The sequence below is a fragment of the Peromyscus maniculatus genome, chromosome 21 (genome assembly GCF_049852395.1).
Source record: "Peromyscus maniculatus bairdii isolate BWxNUB_F1_BW_parent chromosome 21, HU_Pman_BW_mat_3.1, whole genome shotgun sequence".
Lineage (NCBI taxonomy): Eukaryota > Metazoa > Chordata > Mammalia > Rodentia > Cricetidae > Peromyscus > Peromyscus maniculatus.
Genome location: NC_134872.1, coordinates 11,546,319 through 11,567,912, shown reverse-complemented (window position 1 = coordinate 11,567,912; position 21,594 = coordinate 11,546,319). Strand labels below are relative to the sequence as shown.

Below are 21,594 nucleotides of genomic sequence, written 5' to 3'. Positions count from 1 at the left end.
GAGTTTACGTCAGATATCCATCACAGCTGGCTATTGTTACTTGTTTACATGCCTCTAGATAGGAAAACCTGTTTTTGCCACATGCAGTTTGTCCTTGTGATAACAGACAGCTTGAACTCACTTTGCTTCTGCGACCATTCTTAACCCCCAGCGTACAAACTGATGATCCGGGTAAAGGCGGCTATTGCCTGAGACTTCAGTCCGCCTCATTTTTAGGATCCATTCTCCCAGCTTCAACCGCCAACTAGAGAGGTAAACAGGTTGCTAAACAGCTCAGCCAGGTAGCTGTCACATCAGAATCGATATCTGCAATACTTTAAAGAACATTCAGTTCACTGACAGAAAGTAAAAAGACAGGAGCAAAGAAGCAAACTGCCTGAGACCCAGCCAAGTGGCCCTCTGACCCTGGAGAGGAGGCCATATAAAGGTAGCTGACATTTTCTAGGTCACACAGGTTAACAGTTCGTTGTTTTTGCCTCTATTTTGGCTTCCCTGTTTTCAGCCTGAGATAGACATTCAAAGGCAAATGTGCTTAACTAAGCAGAGTATGTCAAACTCTCACCTGAATTGGTTTTACTACCTGATCAGTTCCAAAACAGAGAAGGGGGTCATGTCTCTAACTGTGCTGCTTTTAGAAGATATATGGTGCATATGACTCTTTAAAACATCTTTACATTAATTTTATATTTAACTGTGGAAATATCAACCAAATAGGTGTTTTCAACAGGAAACTAAAATCAAAGCCATTCCAAACTCCACAATCATAGTCCCTTCCTTATAGACTTAGCCATGTGCTCCCTTACCTAATACATGCACATTCTCTCAAGACCACCCTTTCTATAATCTTGTAGGCAACTCTCCCTGAATCTGAATGCCCTTCCTTCCAGAGGACCCTGTATACTGGAGCACAGCCAAAATCTCTCCAGGAAGGCAGAGAAGCCAGGAGCAAGGGACCGAGGGAGTCTCCAGGTGGATAAACGCACTGACTGCTTGGTGCGATGTACAGGAGGTAATACCAGACACACTCAAGACCCACAGCTCTCAGGCGGCAGTTATTCATACCTTTCAAATTACGATCACGAGGTTTCGACTCCAGACCTGCCGATGGAGGCAAGGACAAAAGTGACAAGGAAACTCTCCACAAGAAGTCATAGTGAAACGTCTTAGTCTTTATTAAGAACATCTCAGTCCTTTGTCTACATGTGACAACATCTCATGCTCAGTTCCGGCTGGGCTCGGTGTGAGAGGAAGCTCATGCAGGCTGTAACATGTGGTCTATACATAAATATACATACAGAGAACACTGAGGATTGTAGCTTAGCAACATGTTTCTTGGCTGAATTACATTCATGTAAAGTGTCCAAATTCTAAAAATCAAATTAAAAGTATATAACTCAAAGCCTGGAAAAGCAAACAGCTTTTAGGGGCTTATCCCATTAACATTCTGCAAACTGTGCTTTTAACCTACTGTGTTCCATTCAGAAGAATGGCCCATCAGTTCCTATGTACCATCAGCTCCTGCTGTGGCTACAGTTAAGTGCTTCTGAGGCTGGGCACTTGTCCTTCAAACAGCAAACAGAAAGTACAGGCACTACCACAGAGACGTGAACATTTCCCCAGGAACTGAAAGAAAAGTGCACTGAGAGCCAGTCATGACTGGTCAGACCTATGTGACTAAGTTGCTCATGGTCCCTGGCAGGTCAGAGGCTTCCCAATCCCCATTCCCTAATGACACATGAACTCGGGAGCCCCAGTGTGGAGCAGTTCACAGCTGCAGATCGTGTGTAACCACCTCTTCAGCCTTGGGGAGACTGTCACATGATAGATATGCCGAGAGACAAGGACACATACAAGCTGTACACACTGAACACATACACTCTGCCTTCTCATGATGTAGTCTGGGGCTGACAATATGGAGGAATCTTCGGAGACGTTCCCTAATCTTGACAACTTAGAGCTGCGAATTTCAGCTCATTTTCTTTCTCTTTCTGGATCAAAGTTACAACTGGACAGAGCTGACATTTCGGGAGTAAAGTGTTTTGGAAGTGACAAGCTGCTCCTGCATTGTGTGTACTTACTCTCAGCACGGGGTGATGCAGCTCACCCCACATTCCTGACCCTCTGGGGGTTGCCCACCCTTGGTGCACCTGTCTGAAACTAAAGGGGAGACGTAGGCTGAAAAAACAAGCAGCAACTACAGCCTGGAGGTAAGATGAGCTGGGCACAGAATAAACAGACAGCAACGCCTTATGAGATGATGGTTTGCACACTTAAACTGATTTCTAATTATTAAAAAAAATTCAAAATGGGAAGAATGGTCAAAGACTCAGATTCCAATCCAAAGCTGTAGTTCTTTGGTGTCCCTTGCTGGGAGAGGAGGTGCTTCCTCCTGATACGATGAATGGATCAGGGTTAACGGTATGGACACCACACCCACCCTGCGTAGATCTAAGTGGAGAGCCCTGGCCCTACACAATCATGCTAGCCCATCTGAGACTCCCTTGTGACATTGACCCTCCTAATGAGTAGCTACAGCCCGGTCAAAGCTGGGCCTGAATAGTCCTGAGGGATATGCTTTGTGGAATTAATACTTCAGGTGTAGCGAAGTACCCAGAACGGAGAACCTCCTAACCTTTACCTGCTGAAGTATCCAAATGATTTCCATCATGTTCTTGGTGTGTCAAGTTTTCTGCTGAGTGTGCGATGTCTAGGTCCTGGACATGGACTACCATCATGGTGTCTATGACCTTCCGGAAGGGGCTCAAAGAGCTTAGGATCTTAAGTTAACATTTCTGTTTCCTTTCTCTCTGGCCACAGATGGGCTGTTTGAGCTGCCACAACCTGGGAGCAGGGGAAGGTGATGCATGCCCCACGCTGCCTCTTTCTCACTACAGGGGCCCTCCAGGCTGTCTTCCTCTCTCCACCCAGGTCAAGTCCAGGCAGGCCAGGCCCCTGTGGTTTTAGGTGTGCTATATGTTGTACCATTCACCTCCCGGTTGGGCACTCTTGTTATGTGACACGGAAAGCCAGATGTAATGCATGGTTCTTAGTGTATATGGGATATACTTTTGCTATACTTTATAACGAAAATGTACTTAAAAACAAACACAAAACCCAACTAAGTCCATCTCCCCATCTCCACTAGAAAAAAAACATTTAAAAACAAGAGTAAGAACACACCAACGTGGTGTTTTTCTTTCCGGAAAGTGCAGGAGCCTGTGGGGAAGGTGCTGATACTATGACAACATGAGACCCTTTCTCTAGTGAACCCCAGTGCCTTGTATTCAAACAAGGCCCTGCCATGGCCCACAGGGCTCTGTGATCCTGGGAGGGCTCACCTTTGTCAGGAGGGCAGGTGGTGACTGGAGATGTCTGTAATGACACATGTCACTAGGGAGTTCTGGTAGGACCTTCATGCCATGAGGATCAAGCCCCACAGGATGAGAACCATGTGAGATACCCGCAAGGACACGGTAGGTCTCATGTAAGTGACAACGCACGGCCTCTTGAGGTCTGCTGGGGATCTGGTGGGACCGACAGTGGCTATGCTTTTGTCCTGGTTTTTCTCAGTGTGTCAAGGACACAAACACCTGGGGGGACAGCACAGCGCCACCCAGCTGTCCGTGCTCTGGATGCAGCTGTAGTGGATGTGTGCTGTGGGATGAGTCTGCATCTTCTCCGCTCATGGCCCTGAGGCTCTTCAGAGCAATTTGCTGGACCCGGCTGGCACAGAGCCGACAGCCACAGCCCCTCCTCCCTCTACTCCTCCTTAATCCTGAGTGGAAGCAACAAGGCACCTGGGGCAAGTCTGAGCACAGGAGGTCCAGGTGGTCCACTCCGGGGCCCTGGGGGCCACCCTGTGCCTAACGGGTGCTGAGAAGCATCTTGGGGGCTGAGCCCCAAGATGCCAATAGCACCCAGACCTGCCTGTCGAGACACCAACGTCTGGTCTGCAGCGTTCCAGCCTCACACTGTCTCACCAGCTTCAACCTGAATGCTTTGTTTTTCAGACACGTGTCTGATAAAGCTGGAAGGAATAACTTAATAATATGCCTTACCTGGCATGCTCCAAGAATGGTACCTGCTTAAATAACTCTCTCCATCCTGTGAAGCTTTCTGCGTAGTCATGGTTCTGACCCACCAGATCCCATGGAAGGAGCAGAAGGCAGGCTGTGTGCTCTGTGTGCATAGCAGCCCTATTGAGTTCTTCTAGGTCACAAAACCTACACGGTTAAAACCCCCAAATGATGACCAGCCAATACAGGCTATGGATGTATTTGATCTTCAGAAGCAAATCGAGTTCTCCATGATCTGAGCCTAACCAGGGGCATGGAAGTTTCTAGAGGCAGCAGATCCTAAATCATGACTCTGCAGGACACAGCATCCCTGCTGCAGGGCCAGTGTGTGCCAGGGTCACACCATATCATGCTGGGTCACCCCAGGAGAGCTGTTAACACTTACTGTGAGGACCTAACTGTGAAGGACCGGAGAGGAGCAGCCACGCATAGATATGAGTGTGGTGATTCTCTTCCTACTTTTCTATTCTCGTGCTCTTCCACAGAGAAACGCTTTCTTTCTTTCTTTTTTCTTTTTTTTTTGCAATTAAAATAATGTGGCATAAAAGTGACCTGACATAATTACTTCTTATTTTATAAATCTCATTCCTAGCTCTGAATAAATTATTTATTCAAGAATCTCACACAAAGTAATTTCTATTTTCCTATACTTAGGAAGCCCTACTCAGTAGAACTCAATGTCTAATGTAAACTGAGATATAAAGCAGTCACTGGGTAGCTCAAGAGGGGAAATGTGTGGCAAGGGGTGGTGACGGGCCCCTGTGCCCCCCCATGCACCCCCACTGTGCACCTGATCCCCATTCACATGTGAGGTGCCCGGCACCCTACATCCCCATGCTGCCCTGTTGGGGTGAGAGCTGCTGGGGATGGCGCTCGATGTCCAGTGATTCCCCCAGACTCCCCACGCCCTCCCCAAGGTGCACACCGGTCCCAGTTCAGATGCAAGGCTCTGGAGGAGGACCCCACGGCCTTGCACTCTGTACTCCACACCCGCCTGCCTCAGGGAGTGAAGGAGAACTGGTCCTGCTCTGTGGGCTTCTCCACCCAGGCGCCCAGCCCCGCCTTGATGAAGGCAGTGAACAGACGTGCCTTGGCAGCCTGGTACTCCTTCGCTGCCAGCTTGGACTCGTGGTATGTAGTGGGCTTAGTGATCTTGGTGCGCAGCAGGTGGGGGGGAACCTGTAGAAGGATACATGCACATGTAAAGCCACTACTGGAACAGTAACGGAAGAGAGAGAAACCTAGGTAATGTTAAAAAAAAAAAAAAAAAAAAAAAAAACGATGCTCAGGACTGTGTGGGTTCGTGAAAAAGCAAACAGAAGAAGGTGCTCTCCTAGACGGAAGAGTACCCATGAGAGGCCCAGCCTGAAGCTCAGTTTCATCTCTAAACAGCGGCCTGCAGGCCGACAGATGGCTGCAGGACCTGTGCTTCTGGCAAATCCCAGGGCACAAGTTCCACCTGTCCCCTGTAACTATGAAAAAGAACACCTAGGTGATGCACGCCTTGCCACATGGCAGAGACTGGAGGTGCCCTGCAAAGCCCTTGGGTTGCCATGATGACATGTCTTTCCCCACGAGGGGGTGAGAATTTGTCTGAGCCCCACATGAGGGCTCTTAGCTGCCCTCATCATAAGAAGACATATCCCTGACTTAGACAAGAACGAGTGCTACCCGGCCCTATGATGTGAAGTTTAACTTGGGGAAAAAGGCTCTGCAGCTAAATTAAGTTTCTGACCCTTGATGAAGGGGGCAGAAGGCAGCATGGCAGTGCTCAGCGACTGCCCTTCCTTTTCATGAGTCTCGAGGCACAGTGGCACCAGCAGTCTCCTCCCCCAGGGCCAGGACGGCAGCTAAGACTCGGCAGGAGTGAGCGGGGTGGGGGAAAGCTGCCTTGGAGGCCGCTCTCGGGCTTGTGGGGCCAGGGCCATGCTTTTAAGCTAACAACAATCGTGAGAAATCAGTTTTCAAATGGTCTTGTTGGGAAGTTGCAATGATGACATGACGATGAGAACCAGGAGGGATGGGAGGAATGGAGACGGACACGCTGGGGAAGGTGGGCCGGCCGACCCCCAGTGAGGGCGCCTCAGTACCTTGCCGTGCACGCGCATCCAGCGACAGTACAACGCGTGCTTACACAGGCGGGACGGGCGCCCTAACTCGTCCTTCCCCGTGGTGGCGTTGATGACCTCGATGGCAGAGTCGCCCACTGTCCAGTTGACACTGAAGTTGGGTGCCTTCCCCGGCTGCCGTGCCTCTGCGTTGCTGATGCCTGGAACAGAGCAGACACGGAAGTGACGTGAAGCCCTCGCTTCCCGCCAGGAAGAAGGAGGTAGACGGCACAGCACACGGGTCAGAGCGGAGGATGCCTATCCTACCAGGACAAGGCATATGACTGCCACAAGGAGGAGGCCAAGCCTCCCAGTGTGCAGCTGTCTCTCGGTGGCCCAGGGAAAACAGGGCTAAGAAGTCAGAATCGATACATAAATGTATGCTTGTCTGTGAGGGGCAAGACTACAGAGTCTGACAGATCCCCGAATCCACAGGGTTTCCTACCAAGCTTGCCTCAGAGCTAGACCAACAGAGCTAGACACCTAGCAAGGGACAGATGGGCAAGCGGCCTCCGGTTCTACAAAGCAGAACTAGCAGGGCTTCTCAAAGACAGTATATAGCCTTGCCACTGAAATGCCAGGTACCGGGCTACTCAGTTTCATAGCACAGCACTCCGGCACGCACAGAAACCTAGTACTTAGCAAGTAAGCACAGGTGCACTCTCATACTTAAATGATTTCACCGTAACCAACCACAGGCTTGCTTCGAAGAGTGAAAGGTTTTAGGAAGATATCTGGTAGGCGGTGGCGGCACATGCCTTCATTCCCAGCACTCAGGGGACAAAGGCAGGAGAATTTCTGTGAGTACATGACGAGCCTGGTCCACAGAGTGAGTTCCAGGACAGCCAGGGCTACAAGGAGAAACCTGTCTTGAAAAACCAAGAAAGAGAGAGAGAGAGAGAGAGAGAGAGAGAGAGAGAGAGAGAGAGAGAGAGAGTTAGTTAGAGAGAGACAGAGAGACAGAGACATAGAGAGAGATCTGGCTAAGGATATTGAACACACACATTTAAGTTTTATGTTGTGCCTTAAGATACAAGACATGCAGATGCTATGACCCTTCTACAGCCGGACTTCCCAGGACAGAGTGGCACAGGGACAGAAATGCAGAGGTAATCTAAAGACTGCAGAGTATCCCTGAGCAGGAAAACTCACCACAGTATGCTAGTTCTGCAAAACTAAAAGGCTTCTGAGAGGACTGGGGGGAAAGGTTCCTAGCAAGTACACACAAGACAGAGACAAAGCCCTGGACCAAACTTCTAGAGAGGAACCAGTGTCGGAGAAAAGAGTATCCATGATGGACTTAATCACAAAGTGCAGAAGAAAATACCAGTGAACCATCAGACATAATGACAGAGCTACTCAGAATGAAACACACACACACACACACACACACACACACACACACAGAGAGAGAGAGAGAGAGAGAGAGAGAGAGAGAGAGAGAGAGAGAACATGAAAGAACCAAATCTATGTGTAACTGGAATTCCTGAAAGAGATGGGGCACGGAAATATATATATAAAGAAATATGAATAAAATCTTTCCACATTCTATGAAACAGCCAACCACAGAACTAAGACATTCAGCAAACCCCATGCATAAGAAATATGAAGAAACTACATCAAAGCATGTCACAATAAACTGCTCAACATCAGCACAGAGTGAAAAATCTTAAGCACAGTAAGAGAAGACAAACAGAGGAGCCAAGACGGGCTGGACCGTGCAGATAAGAAGACAGGGCAATGGCCTTTGAGTTCTAAAGAAGCATAAAGCCCTCCCATCCCAGAGAGATACACTAGCTCAGCAAAATCTATTTCTAAAGATGAAAGCAAAATACACTTTCAGACATACTGACGCTGAATAGTTAATTCATCTTCAGGAGACTCTTAAAAGGAAGGTAAGAGAGTTCTTTAAGTCAAGGGGGAAGATGATAGCAAATGGGAATCCAGATCCACACAAAGGAAAACAGGGAGAGAGAGAGGTAGGGGGGAGGGAGGGAGTCCTTCATTTAAATACCTTTAAAAGATAATAGAAATTTGAAATCAAAGTAATAATGCGGGATTTTTAGCACACGAAAAATTAAATTGTTATGATACCACAAAGGCTGGGGGAGGAGAAATGGGAGCGTCTGTTGTCAGAGTCAGGGGGATGTCACTGTGTGTGAAGTGGGATAGTATCACTTGAAGGCAGACTGTGATACATTAAGGATGTACATTATAAACCCTTTAAAATTATTAAATCTACAAAACAAAAAGTAACAGCTAAAAAAGTAAAAGGGAGCTAAAATATAATCATCAAACACAATCAATATTACGGTAAGAAAAATGGAAAGGGGCAACCACGAACATTAGGATTAAATAGAAAATAAGTAGCAAAAATGACAGTTAATAATAATTGTAATAAAAGTAAATGGTTTAAAGACCTCAGCTAAAAGGAAGGGATTATTGTGTTTAAAACAAAAAGATATTTAAAAGATATACATACTAAGCCGGGTGGTGGTGGCGCACGCCTTTGATCCCAGCACTCGGGAGGCAGAGCCAGGCGGATCTCTGTGAGTTCGAGGCCAGCCTGGTCTACAGAGCGAGATCCAGGACAGGCACCAAACTACATAGAGAAACCCTGTCTCGAAAAACCAAAACCAAAACCAAAACCAAACAAACAAAAAAGATATACATACTATCAACAATCAGAGGAAAGCTGAGGTCATAAAGCAGATTACAGAACAAAGGACATTTCCAGAGAATAAATGTTATCTTACAATGATAAAGGAGATTGATTTATTAAAAGAAGTCAACAATCCTAAAATTCTATTCATTTATCACAGAGCTGAAAAATATATGAAGTAAACACTTAAATTAGGAGAAACAGGCAATCTACAATTCTAGTGAAGAGAGAGTCAATATCCTCTCATGAAAAGCGAAGTGGATCAGTAAGGACATGAAAGATATGACCAAGTCAGTCAGCTTGGTCAAGTTGACATTTATAGATTATTCTACCTAAAAAACAACGGATATGCATTCTTTTCTGGTTCTCACAGAACATTTATAAAGATGGATTTTTAAAATATACTTATGTAGGGTGGCAGTGTTACATTTAATCCCTGCACTCAGGGAGCAGAGGCATTCTGATATCTGAGTTCAAGGCCAGCCTGGTCTACAGAGCCAAGCTCCAGGATAGCCAGAGAAACCCTGTCTGAAAAACCAGTATATATATTTATTTTGTACACACATGTACAGAACAGAACAGACTGTGGTAGTCGGAGGATAGCCTGTGGCAAACGGTCCCTCTCCTTCTACCATGTGTACCCAGGGGACCCAACTCAGGTTATCAGGCTGGACAGCAAGTGTCTTTAACCACTGGGCCATCTCACCAGCCCAATATAGAAAGAACATTGCTGTACTGCAAAAGAAGTCTTAAGAAATTTAAAAGGACCTAGATTATAAAATGGAGGTCCATTTGAAATTGGTAACACAAACATTTTTGCAAACCCCTCTAACATTCTGAAAGTAAACAGCACACTTGCAAATAACCTATAGTCAAGGAGTTTTGAAATAAGTGAAAATGAAAACACAACATAATGATATTTATAAATGCTATAAAAGCAGTAAAAGAACGATCTCTGCTAGCATCTTGAAGAACTAGAGAAAGAGCAAGTAACACACTGTGTGCACAGAAAAATGAAAACAATGAAGAAACAGAAGTAATTAAAATACAAAACAAAATAATAGGGGAAAATCAATGAAAGCAGAAGTTGTTTTTTAGAGATGATCAGAAGAATTGATACTGTTAGTTAGGCTGACTGGAAAAAGCCAATGCAAACCATTGTCTCAGGGTTTCTACTTCTGTGATGGAACACCATGACCAAAGCAAGTTGGGGAGGCAAGGCTTTATCTGGCTCACTCTTCCACATCACTGTTCATCACTGAAGGAAGTCAGGACAGGAACTCAAACAGGGCAGGAACCTCGAGGCAGGAGCTGATGCAGAGGCCATGGAGGAGTGCTGCTTACTGGCTTGTTCATCATAGCTTGTTCAGTCTGCTTTCTGATAGAACCCAGGACCAATAGCCCAGGGATGACTTACCCACAATGAGCTGGACCCTCCCCCATTAATCACGAATTAAGAAAATGCCTTACAGGCTTGCCTACAACCCTATTTTATGAAAGTATTTTCTAATTGAGGATCCCTCCTCCCTGATAACTCTAGCTTGTGTCAAGTTGACAAAAAACTAGCCAGTACAATCACCAACACAAGGATGGGATACAATGCCACTAGAGACGCCACAGAGATTAAAATGGTAAGAATATCAGGGATACATTTATACTCACAATTCACAAATCAGATGAAATGCACAAATTTCTGGAAGATATAAACCACCAAGCTTACTCAAAGACAAAGAGTGAAGAAGTAACAGACATTTAATTTGTAATTTTCTGTGGCTGGAGAGATGGCTCAGTGGTTGGGAGCACTGGCTGCTCTTCCAAAGGATCTGGGTTCAAGTCCCAGCACCTACATGGCAGTTCACAACTTTCTGTAACTTCAGTCCAGGGGATCCAACACCCTCACACAGATATACATGCAGGCAAAACACCAATGCACATAAAATAAAAATAAATTATTAATTTGTAATTTCCTCATAAAGAAACCTCCACAAAATGGCTTTACTTTGAATTCAACCAAACATTTAAGGAAACATTAGTATGAACTCTAAACAAACTCTTCTAGAAAAAAATTGGGAGAGAGCTGCATCTTAACTCATTTTATGACTGAGAAAGGTATTAAAAGAAAACTATGGGGCTGGAGAGGTGGCTCAGAGGTTAAGAGCACTGGCTGCTCTTCCAGAGGTCCTGAGTTCAATTCCCAGCAACCACATGGTGGCTCACAACCATCTGTAATGAGATGTGGCGCCCTCTTCTGGCCTGCAGAGACACATGCAGGCAGTATATTGTATACATAATAAATAAATAAATCTTAAAAAAGAAAAGAAAAGAAAAGAAAACTATGGCTGGACGGTGGTGGTGCACACCTTTAATCCCAGCACTTGGGAGGCAGAGGCAGGCGGATCTTTGTGAGTTTAAGTTTAAGGTCAGCCTGGTCAACAGAGCGAGATCCAGGGCAGCCAGCGCTGTTACACAAAGAAACCCTGTCTCAAAACAAAGAAAAAAAAAGAAAGAAAAAAAAAAAAAAAGAAAACTACAGCAGCCTTGCAGCTCAATATGGTAATGTATCCCAATGTGGTAATGTAATCCCAGCACTCAGGAGACTGAGGCAGGAGGATCAAGAGTTCTAGGTCAGGATGAGCTTAACATAGTCAGACAAGTCAACAAAGTAAGGGTGAGATAGAAAAGCAAAGGAGAGGTACCCTTACTGCTCTCTACAACTTTTCAGAACATGGAGTTTGGTCCCATACTTGACCACCCACAAAAAAGGGTGGTTAGACATCACAAGAATGGACACTGCTCAGAGGGAAAGCATCACAGATGCTACCATGTACAGCTGGCTCAGTGCTACCCCACAGCCAGCTGTCAGCACTGCTGTGAGTGAACGAGGTGCTGGCAGGGTTCTTGCCAGGAAGGGTGCGTGCTGAGCCTACCACACCGTAACAGCTAAGACAGCTTCCTGACATGTGTGAAGGAAAACGAACTTGTTCAAGGCTGCAGCCTTGTAGACAACTCAGCATCTTGGGCTATTTATTGAGTCACATCACTTCCTCTGAGAACAGCACCCTCTTCAGTGTCTCTGTGGATCCTTGCTTCTGATTCATCTTGGGATCTGCAACTGCTTCTTCCTGAGTTTGCTGCTGAGCTAGCCAAGCACTGAATGGAAAGTATCACGACAGTCCCTTTTCTGAAGGGAGGAGAATGAATGTCCACTTAGCTGCAATTTGTGGGAATCTCTGACCATAAGGATTCTTCCTTTTCTGCTGCACTGTTCTATGTGACAAAGCCACAGTGAAGGGCCAGTGCTGAGTGAATCCTATGCACTAGAGCTGGAACATTCCACATTAAAGTTAAATGGTCAATTAACTAAGAAGTAGAACTCTGAAAGTGCAAGTCCCCCCTCCTATATTTTAACCTAAGTAAATTGCCATCTTGAACAAAAACAGAGCAAATAAGGCAAAAAGAAAATAGCTAGCCCAAGGTTCCAATCTAACCACATGCTTTATCTGAGCAGAAGGCTCAAAATGGTCACCCGAGTACATTTCAAGTCCCCAGGGCTGACACATCATGAGGACGGACACCCATGAGCAACTTACCTCTCTGGGGCTGCAAAGTGAGAACTAGGGTAATGAGTTGATCATAGGCCACCGTGCAGAAACCAATAAAAACAGGAATGACTTGGCTGGTAATGAGAGTCCCCAGTTGTTGTAAATTAAGTGTGCTAAATAAGAACTTTTAACACAAAACTGCAGAGAAACTGTGAATTGGCCCAATAACAGATTCAACTTAAAAATCAGGAGAGCTGGCATTGACAGTTTTTCTTATTTTCACTTCAAAGGCACATTCTAATAGGTTCTTCACAAAATAGGGTGATAGGAAATGAATTCTACACATAATGACCAATACAGACATTAACGATTTCTATGGGTTCATGTTTTAGAAATTATTATTAGTCCTTATTAGTAGATTAAGGGAAATGCACTTACAGTGGTTTGAAAGAAAAATGGCCCCCGAAGGGAGTAGCACTACTAGGTGTGGCTTTGTTGAAGTGGGTACGGTGGTGGTGGAGGAAGCATGTTACTGTGGAGGTGAGTTTTAAGGTCTCATATGTGTCCAAACCACACCCAGTATCTCAGACTACTTCCTGTTGCCTGCAAGTCAAGATGTAGGTCACTCAGCTCCTTCTCCAGCACCATGTCTGCCTGCACACCACCATGTCGCACTATGATGATAATGCACGAAACCTCTGAAACTGTAAGCCACTTAACTAAATGTTTTCCTTTATAAGAGTTATTATGGTCATGGTGTTTCCTCACAGCAATAGAAACCCTAACTAAGACAGTCCTAGTCTTTATTCTGTAAATAACTGAATATCCCTCCCCTTCCTTCCAGGGGAACTGAAACAAGGGACTTTGTGTGGAAGACAAATGCTCTATCACTGAGCTCCTTCCTTAGCCCAAGGCATGAACTTGAAGAGAAGCTATGTACTTGGTACCTGCCCATGATGGCCCAGAGAGCCACTAGTTATGGGAGGGAGGGAGCCTCTGCATGTTTCAGGGCAGCCTGGTGTCAGCTCCCATCCAATAGGCTCCCTGACTTTGATCCTCCACTGGCCAAGACCATTGTTCAAGTCTCATGGAGACACAAGAGGGAAGTCCTGCGGTAATAATTGTCCCTACGTGAGGGCTCTGGGGCTGGGTGACAGGCTGCTAGGATGCTCTATCGCTGTGTCCACCAACAACCAATTCCTTAAGCTGGAAGCAGTGCAGCTGTGGACTGCCACTCTTACTTTCTTTACAGAAAGTGGCTTGGTTGCTGCTTGTGAGTCCACCAGAATGAACAGCCACTGCTCTCCTGCAGGGAGGAGTACATCTTCCCCACGGCGTGGCAGTCCAACCGCCTCCCCGAGCTCCTCACATACAGACTCCACTCCTAGAAATCACCTGCCTAGCCCCCTTGTTCATTCATTCTTGTGGCAATACTGCCCTGAAAACTAGCATTGAGGGAGCCCAGTCCACCCCACACCATCCTAGCAGCCTGTCACCCAGCCCCAGAGCCCTCACGTAGGGACAGTTATTACCGCTGGACTTCCCTCTGTGTCTCCATGAGCCTTGGACAATGGTCTTGGTCAATGAAGGATCAAAGTCAGGGAGCCTATTGGACAGGAGCTGACTCCAGGCTGCCCTGAAACATGCAAGTGCTGGATATGCAGCTAACAGGAAAGAGCTGCTGAGGAAGCCAGAGCGGCTTCTGTGTCCAATCACTGTGAAGGGAGCCTGGGGATGGCTCAGCAGGTAAAGACATGAGGATACGGACCTGAGTTCAGATCCCCAGAATTCACGTGAAAAGCCAAGTGTGGCAGCACATGCCTGCAATACAAACCATCACTAATAGTGTGTATGGCTTCATGCCAAAACCAATGCCCACAGTGCACCAGGGAGTTCTCAGTGATACACTTTCATGGAGAAATAAAACTTAATTCTTATTTCAAATGTGACAGCATTAAAAACAAGCAAAATAAAACCAAAAAAGAAGCTGCCTGGTGCCAGACTTTTTTAACTTGATTTGTGAATTTTTAGGTCACCTTGTCTTGGTGAGTTTAATCATCCTGTGTTATGTGTGTATTGACTTCTCTCCCTCCGTAAAGACATGACAATTCACTGGTACAATGGCCTTCATTCTCGCAGATGAAACTGGCGGAGGCAAGGTCTCCAAACGCAACACCAACTATAACAAACACATGTACTTTACACCACATCTGCTCAGCTCAGAAAGGGGCTGACAGAAATCAACTGATGTCCCAACTGTCCCTTTGTTCAAGCCACTTGTTAGATGTAAGATAACATCCCAGAGAACTGCAAGGCTCTGCTATGATGGGGATTTCCTAAGAGCGTGACCTCACAAATTCAAGATGCTATCAAGTTCTCTGATTGCTTTTGTTTCTGGTGACACCCACTGGGGTATCTGTTTCCATCTTTAACTCTTCAGGGATCTGACTTTGCTATGGACTGTGGGAGCCTCTCCTCCTCGGGTCCTGGGTCACCTTACTTCAGGCACCCTAATCTGAAGGTGTCCTTACCAAAGCAAAGCAGAAGCGGCACACTGCACTGTTTCCAAAGTGAAACATCTCAAGTGGCTCCCACCTTGCAATGACTCTGCTGCTGTCCAGTGGCTCAGCCGAGTCACACTCTGCTTCCCGAGACTGGGCAGCACCCCTGTACTTCTCATCCAGAAGGACCAGAAAAGGTACCTGGTCCATCCCAATCACTGGGCAAAAGAAGAAGCTGAGGCCCACAGGCTACCAAGAAGGCAAAGTCAACGGAGGGTTGTGACCCAGGCTCCCTTTTGCCACCTGCAGAGTCAGCCTCGCTCAGCTGAATTGCAGGTGTGGTCTCTGGGAAGGTAGGGAGGCCAGGGGCAGGGACTCCAAAAATGAAGGGTCAGGAGAGGCCTTGGAGAGTAGAGACGATATGGAGAAGAGGTAAACAACATTTTCTTTTACATATTCTGTACTCTCAAAAATGTGGACTACAATAATAACTTTATATTCTATCCGGCAGATATTTGTCATTCATATATATACATATATATGAATTTCATATACATAAAGCACATCTGACTTTTATAAATGAGGTCCATTTCAGATTTCAGTTTGATGGAATGTTGCTTAGAAAGTCTATTCAGCTATTTTGGGGCATCTGTGCGCCCTGTATCTCACATTCACATTCTATGAATGAATACAAGACAGTGGCAACTAGGGATGAGCACTCACCACCTTTTGGACCTGGTTGGACTGTATTCTCTTGTACTTGTACAGAAGCTTGTACTTAGTGCGCTGAGGCCAAAGAGGTTAGGCCACTGGGCACACACCCTCATAAGGGATTAATGTTCTCACAGGAAGGACCCTGGTCAGTTCCTGGAGAGCAAGTTTTTATAAACAGGGATGCTGACCCTTACCTTGCTTTAGGGTTCATTTCTTTGTTCTCTGTCCCTCTTTCAAGTGTGTGTATGTGTGTGTGTGTGTGTGTGTGTGTGAGAGAGAGAGAGACAGAGAGAGACAGAGAGAGAGAGAGAGAGAGAGAGAGAGAGAGAGAGAGAGAGAGAGAGAGAGAGAGAGAGAGAGAGGAGGGGAAGAGGAGGAGAGAGGAGACTGTGCTGTGGTTGTGTGTGCGCCTGTGGAGGACAGAAGAGGCCTCAGGCCTGCTGGAGCTGGAGTTATGGGAGGCAGTGAGTTACCATGTGGGTGCTGGGAACTGAACTGAGTGTTCTTACTGCTGAGCCATCTCTCCAGCCCCACCATGGGCTCTGCATGCATACTCTCTCTGTTGTGATGCCTTCCTGTCCCATGTGAGCTAGACACTGAACAAATGAGGCCCCCTGATCTTGGCCTTTCAGTCTCCAAAACTGTGAGCTAAAGAAGTATCTCTTTATCAACCATCTTTGCTCAGATACCTTGTTATAGCATCAGCTAAGAAAGTAACCTTCCTCCAAATGTATCGCACTGAAAATTTCCTGACTCCTGAGAAGTTCATGCACTAACAATACTAAAAGGGTCTTACTATTCCAAGTTCAACTTAACTTCAGGTTTCATGAGTTAAAAAAAAGAATAAGGAAAAAATGGCTAGGGAACTGCAATATTTGATGCCAGGTAACTGTCATCTTTTCCCTCTCCGCTTACTTCATATGCTCTGACAGACATGCTATCAAATAAAAGTCCACACTGCTTTCTTGCAGTTAAAGACATGCTAGCAGCCAGGCACTGAGGCAGAGAACACATGCACCCCAAAAAGAAGCATTTTTTTTTTAAAGTTTAGGATATGGTTTTAGTTTTGAGCTTACAGAAGTAAGTAAAATGTTATTTTTTTTAAAAGAGTAAAAATACCTTAACTGTGTCCTTTTAAATAAGGGTGGGCTTAGAAGTTAGGACCTTTGAATTCAAAAGCTCCTGTTCACTCTACTGTTAGCCACTGACACTCTAAAAAAGAAAAGAAACCAGTAATAAAGGGCAGGGGAAGGCACCAGTGAAGGAGAGGCGTGTGTGGTCAGCATAGCTGCCACACCTACCACAGTTCAGAGGGAGCTGGGTGGGAGGGTGTCAGCAGCACTTGGACAGCATCTGGGTGAGGATGGAAGGTTGCCAAGGCCCACCCTGGTTGGTCTTGGGAAGACTGCCTAAGTCTTTGCCACTGGGGCAGGAATGAATACGAAGTACATGAGAAAGCACAGAGGTGTCAGGCTCCTGCAACTTCTGTAGTGAATACCAAGGTTCACAACTGTGGAAAGGCATTTATCTCATAGAAAGATTGCCTTAAAAGGCCCAGGAGACCAGGTCAAGAGGCTCAGAGACAAGGTCTTGTACCCTTTTTAATGGCTTTGCTGCTTCCTGGCAGCCATATGCTGGCTCCAGGTGGGGTGATGTGTAGGACCCAGATACCGTGAGCTCAGGGCACTGAGGGAGGAGGTGATGCAAGGGTACTTGCCGCTGAGCAGGGGCTTGTTGAGGGTGTAGAGTGGCGGCAGGTCCTCTATGTTGGAGATCCGCTGGTACATGGCCCTGGAGAGGTGGTCCCCATGGTACAGGCTGCCCAAGATGATGCTGGAGAAGTAGATGGGCTCTACGAAAATGCTGAGCAGGGACCCCTGGATGCCCACCACGTTCCAGCTGCAAGGAGAAGGAAGCACATCTCAGTAGACACAGGTATGGCACCACATATAGACACAGCAGAGAGATACATGGCTAATGCTGTTGGGATTGTAAAAGGTGAAGACCATGGCAGTGAAAATCACTGACTCAGCAGCTCAAATAAAAATTATCTTACACAGTGAAATAACTTTGGGCCATAGTTTTAGGGTTTCTATTGCTATGATAAAACACCACAACTAAAAGCACCTCAGGGAGAAAAAGGTTTATTTCATTTCAAAACTCTCAGGTCAGTCACACTCCATCACTGAGGTAAGTCGGGACAGGAACTCAAGGCAGGAACCTGGAGGCAGGAACTGAAGCATTAGTCATGGAGAAATGCTGCTTACTGGCTTGCTCCACAGAGCCTGCTCAGCCTGCTTCTTTCTTTTTTGTTTTTTTGAAACAGGGTTCCTCTGTGTAACAGCCCTGGCTGTCCTGGAACTCGCTCTGTAGACCAGCCTGGCCTCGACGTCACAGAGATCACCTACCTCTGCCTCCTGAGTGCTGGGATTAAAGGTGTGCACCACTGCACTATGCTCAGCCTGCTTTCTTACACCATCTAGGACCACCTGTCCAGGGGTGGCACCATCCCCTTTAGGCTGGGCCCTCCCACATCAATCATTAATCAAAACAATGCCCTATGAGTTGCCTACAGGTCAATTTTATGGTGGCATTTTCTCAATTAAGATTCCCTCTTTACAGCTATGTCTAGGTTTGTTTCAAGTTGAGAAAAACGAACTAGCATAGCTATTATGTTTTCCCATTACAATATACTTTCTGGAGGTTATCTCTTAGAAGGTATTAAGAAGCCACATGTTTCTTGTGAAAAACCTGAGGGAAATTTCACAAGGGCAAATACATATACTTTTCCTTCTTCTAATAAAATGGCTGTTCAATCAGAAAACAAGGTGCCCTGAGCCAGGGCTACAGTCTCATGTGGAGCTCCCCAGAGCCAGCTCCTCAGAGGATGGTGCCCCAGGGTGGGAGTGGAGGTGTGACAATTGTGGTGCATGCACTGGAGACAGAGACAGTACAATGAGCTGGCAGTTAGCACACCACTGATTGACGTCTGCAGCAGCAACACTCTGACACCCCACAGACAAGAACAGCTGAGCAACCTGGAAGCCACTGCATACCAAGCAACTTTTGTGTGTGTCACATGTGGCTGGCACTAAGCAGATGGGAGAGGACAGGAGAAGATACAGCCTAAGTAACGAATGATGTAGCAGCAAAAAGGCAAACAATAAATGAAGGCGCATGAACTGAGGTACAACCAATGTGAGGCCAAGTACAGGCTTCTCTGAGAAAAGGGGTAAGAGAGGCTGCCCACTCAAGAGGAGGTGCCAACTGAAGGCTCCTGGAGCTGATCCTGAAGCTCAGCCCCAAAGAGAGGGGATGCAGGAGGATGGCATACTCCAGCCTCTGGGACAAGGGATTTGGGACAGGTGGAGGTAACCATGGAGGGACACGCCAGGCCAGAGGGTGGGGTTGATCCGAGGGGCCAGGCGCCACAAAGGGAAAGGGTGAGACCCTACTAAGCAGGTTCTGGAGGACTGGAGACATGGAGGTAACTGAATCCCATTTGACACAGGTGTCTCCAGAGACAGACTGACTAGCACTGCATTTTAGAAAGGAAAGTCATCAGTACGGGGAAGGGACTCACGGAGAGAAGGCTCCTGAGGCACATGTGCCAAAAGAAAGAGTCCAAGTGAGTGGCCGTGCGTCAGGGAAATGGGCCAGATGCTACAAGCCTCAGCAGATGTGGGAAGAGGAGAACTCCTGGCTGTAAGAGGGCTACGGCCAACCCTGAACGTGCCCTAGGCCTACTGTCACTGGATGGGCACCGCATACCCAGGTGACACCTGCTGTACTTCGGCCTCTGACCTGCAAGGGAGTAGAAGGTGCTCTGTGGTCACAGCCAGTAAGCGGTGTGGAGGGCTCCACACAAGCAGGGGCTGAGCCTCGCTTGTGCAGACCTGCTCTCACGGCAAGCTTTAGCCACCTGCCTCCAGCTGCTCAGGGCTGTTAGCTCTCCAACCTGGGTCTCCAACCCTGCCATCTCAAAGGGCTGAGATGCCTACTAACATATCAGAGCAGACACCGGCTGCCAGGTTCTCCCAGCATCCCTCAGTCCCTACTTGTTATAGAGTCCCCGGCTAACACACCTTGCCCACTACCTTAAACTTCTCCAGCCCACAGACTGGGCTGGGCTGCCCTTCTCCCATCTTCTCTTTCCTATATCGCCCAGCCATTTTGGCTACGTGGTCCATTTTTGGCTGTCTTCTTTGGCCTCTTGGCCTCTTGGCCGCTGTTCCTCGTTCCCCTCTCCTTTTCTACTCTTCCCTCACCCCTCTCCTCAAGGCGGCTCCATTCAGTCGGCTGGCTATGTTCAGTCTGGACCCTTCCAGATGCTTCTGTTCTGGCTGTGCTCTCCCTCATATCTACAATAAACCTCCACCATACCTAGGAGCAGTCACGTCCTCCTTTTTTTTTTTCACTCAAGGCCACACCTAGCATTACCTTTATCTCTCTCTTCCTGTCACAGCTTTAACGATAGGAGAGGTGTGGGTAAGCCAGGCCCGGGTTGTGAGCACGGGAGAGCTGTCCTCACTACTTATCTGTCTAGTGGCAGCACGTAGTGGGGAGATGCCCTCCCCACCCATCCATCGATGCCCGAGGCAGGTGGGAGAGCTAGCCCTGAGGTCATAAGGGCTGCAGCTGGTAAGTGGCCCCTACACCTTGCCTGGTAACACAGCAGAGCTGGCCCTGAAGGTGTAGAGTAGGAGAACTGCCCCTGAGGATGCGAAAGCCAGAGAACTGGCCCCACCCCTCGCTCATCGCTGCAAAGGGTGAACTAGCCAGGGCAATGCTGGAGAGCCCACCCTGGTGGCAAAGACAGGGAAGAACCGGCTGGCCAACCCTGCAACTACTCAGGCCCAGAATCAGGGTTATGTGTTGGCCCACCCCAGCATCCACCCCATCTGTGATCTGCTGGAGCACGGAGTGGGGGCGCAGTTCTGTGGACCACGGGCTGCAGGGTCTCCATGACACAGGGGCAATGGGATGTCTAGGAAGAGTCCCAGTGAGGGCCCAGCATCAATGGTGCAGTAGAGACCACAGACCTTTGAAATGGACCGACTATTCTTTTTGATAAATACCTACATGTAAAATATATGGATAAAAGGGTTTACTGCGTGACTCACCATAACTTCCATGCAGCTTCCATGACAAGATTTTCCCCTTTTTCCTTTTTTTTTTCTCTTTTTTCCCCTCATTTTCTCTTAATTTTTATTTTGTTTGATTTTGAGGTGGGATCGGGAGGCAGGATAAATAAATAAATAATAAATTCAAAAAACAAAAAGAATAGATCTAGTCTCTGACTTCTATATAACACCACAGCTAGGCCAGGGTCAAGTGATGCCACCTTTGCCTCGAGATTGTACCCTCTCTGGAAGGAACAAGAGGTTTGGGCCTCAGTCTCTCCCTGCAGCAGCTGGCACAGTCCTGGGAAGACATTGATTGGTCTCGCCCACTCCCTCCCAGGAACACCCAAACAGGTTCCCAGAAAAGAGCACAGGTCAAATAGGCCAGATCTCTCTTACCAGCTCCCCTGGAGCCCGTGAGGCTCCTGACTTCCTGCTGCAGTCTAGAGGACTGGGACACACGTGTACCATCCACTGAGCTCCCTCACCAGCCCTTCACTTAACTTATACTTCTAGTCTCTGTGACCACCCCCAGCCCCCACAAAGAAGGTCAACATGCTGAATGGACAACTAGTCATTCCTAGGATGTATTCTTTCTATCCTCTAAAAAGGAAATTAAAACAGCTTTCCCCATCCTTACAGAACATCTGAAATGATTCAGCTCTGGAAGCCCAAGGGCTCCTTTCTGATGCAGATGAGAAGCCTGCTGATTTAGACGACTTAAGCAGAACTCAGTCCCCTGGGCAGTAATGCTGTGATCTTGCAGAAACCAGCATCTGTTAGGACTCATTAATTCTAAGCACACACTTCCTTGGGGATCCCAGGAGCTTCTAGAGCTCCAAGGCACTGGGCAGAAAACAGCTCCTCA

The 21,594-nt window shown here is 47.1% G+C and overlaps 1 protein-coding gene across 11 annotated transcripts in view; it reads right to left on the bottom strand.

Moving 5' to 3' along the window:
- Nucleotides 1-1,148: 1,148 nt before the first annotated feature.
- Adarb1 (adenosine deaminase RNA specific B1) overlaps nt 1,149-21,594 on the bottom strand; it is a 129,660-nt gene continuing 109,214 nt past the window's right edge. For 8 of the 11 annotated variants that reach the window (XM_076558553.1, XM_076558557.1, XM_076558551.1 and 5 more), the window contains 3 exons: nt 17,321-17,502; nt 6,167-6,345; nt 1,149-5,255 (listed from right to left, as the gene is read on the bottom strand). In XM_076558553.1, the coding sequence (XP_076414668.1) occupies nt 5,076-5,255; nt 6,167-6,345; nt 17,321-17,502 (541 nt within the window). In that variant the 3' untranslated portion in view covers nt 1,149-5,075. Of the gene's footprint in view, nt 5,256-6,035; nt 6,346-16,722; nt 16,816-17,320; nt 17,503-21,594 lie in introns of those variants that run through there. The other 3 variants (XR_013046906.1, XM_076558559.1, XM_076558560.1) reach the window with 3 other exon arrangements.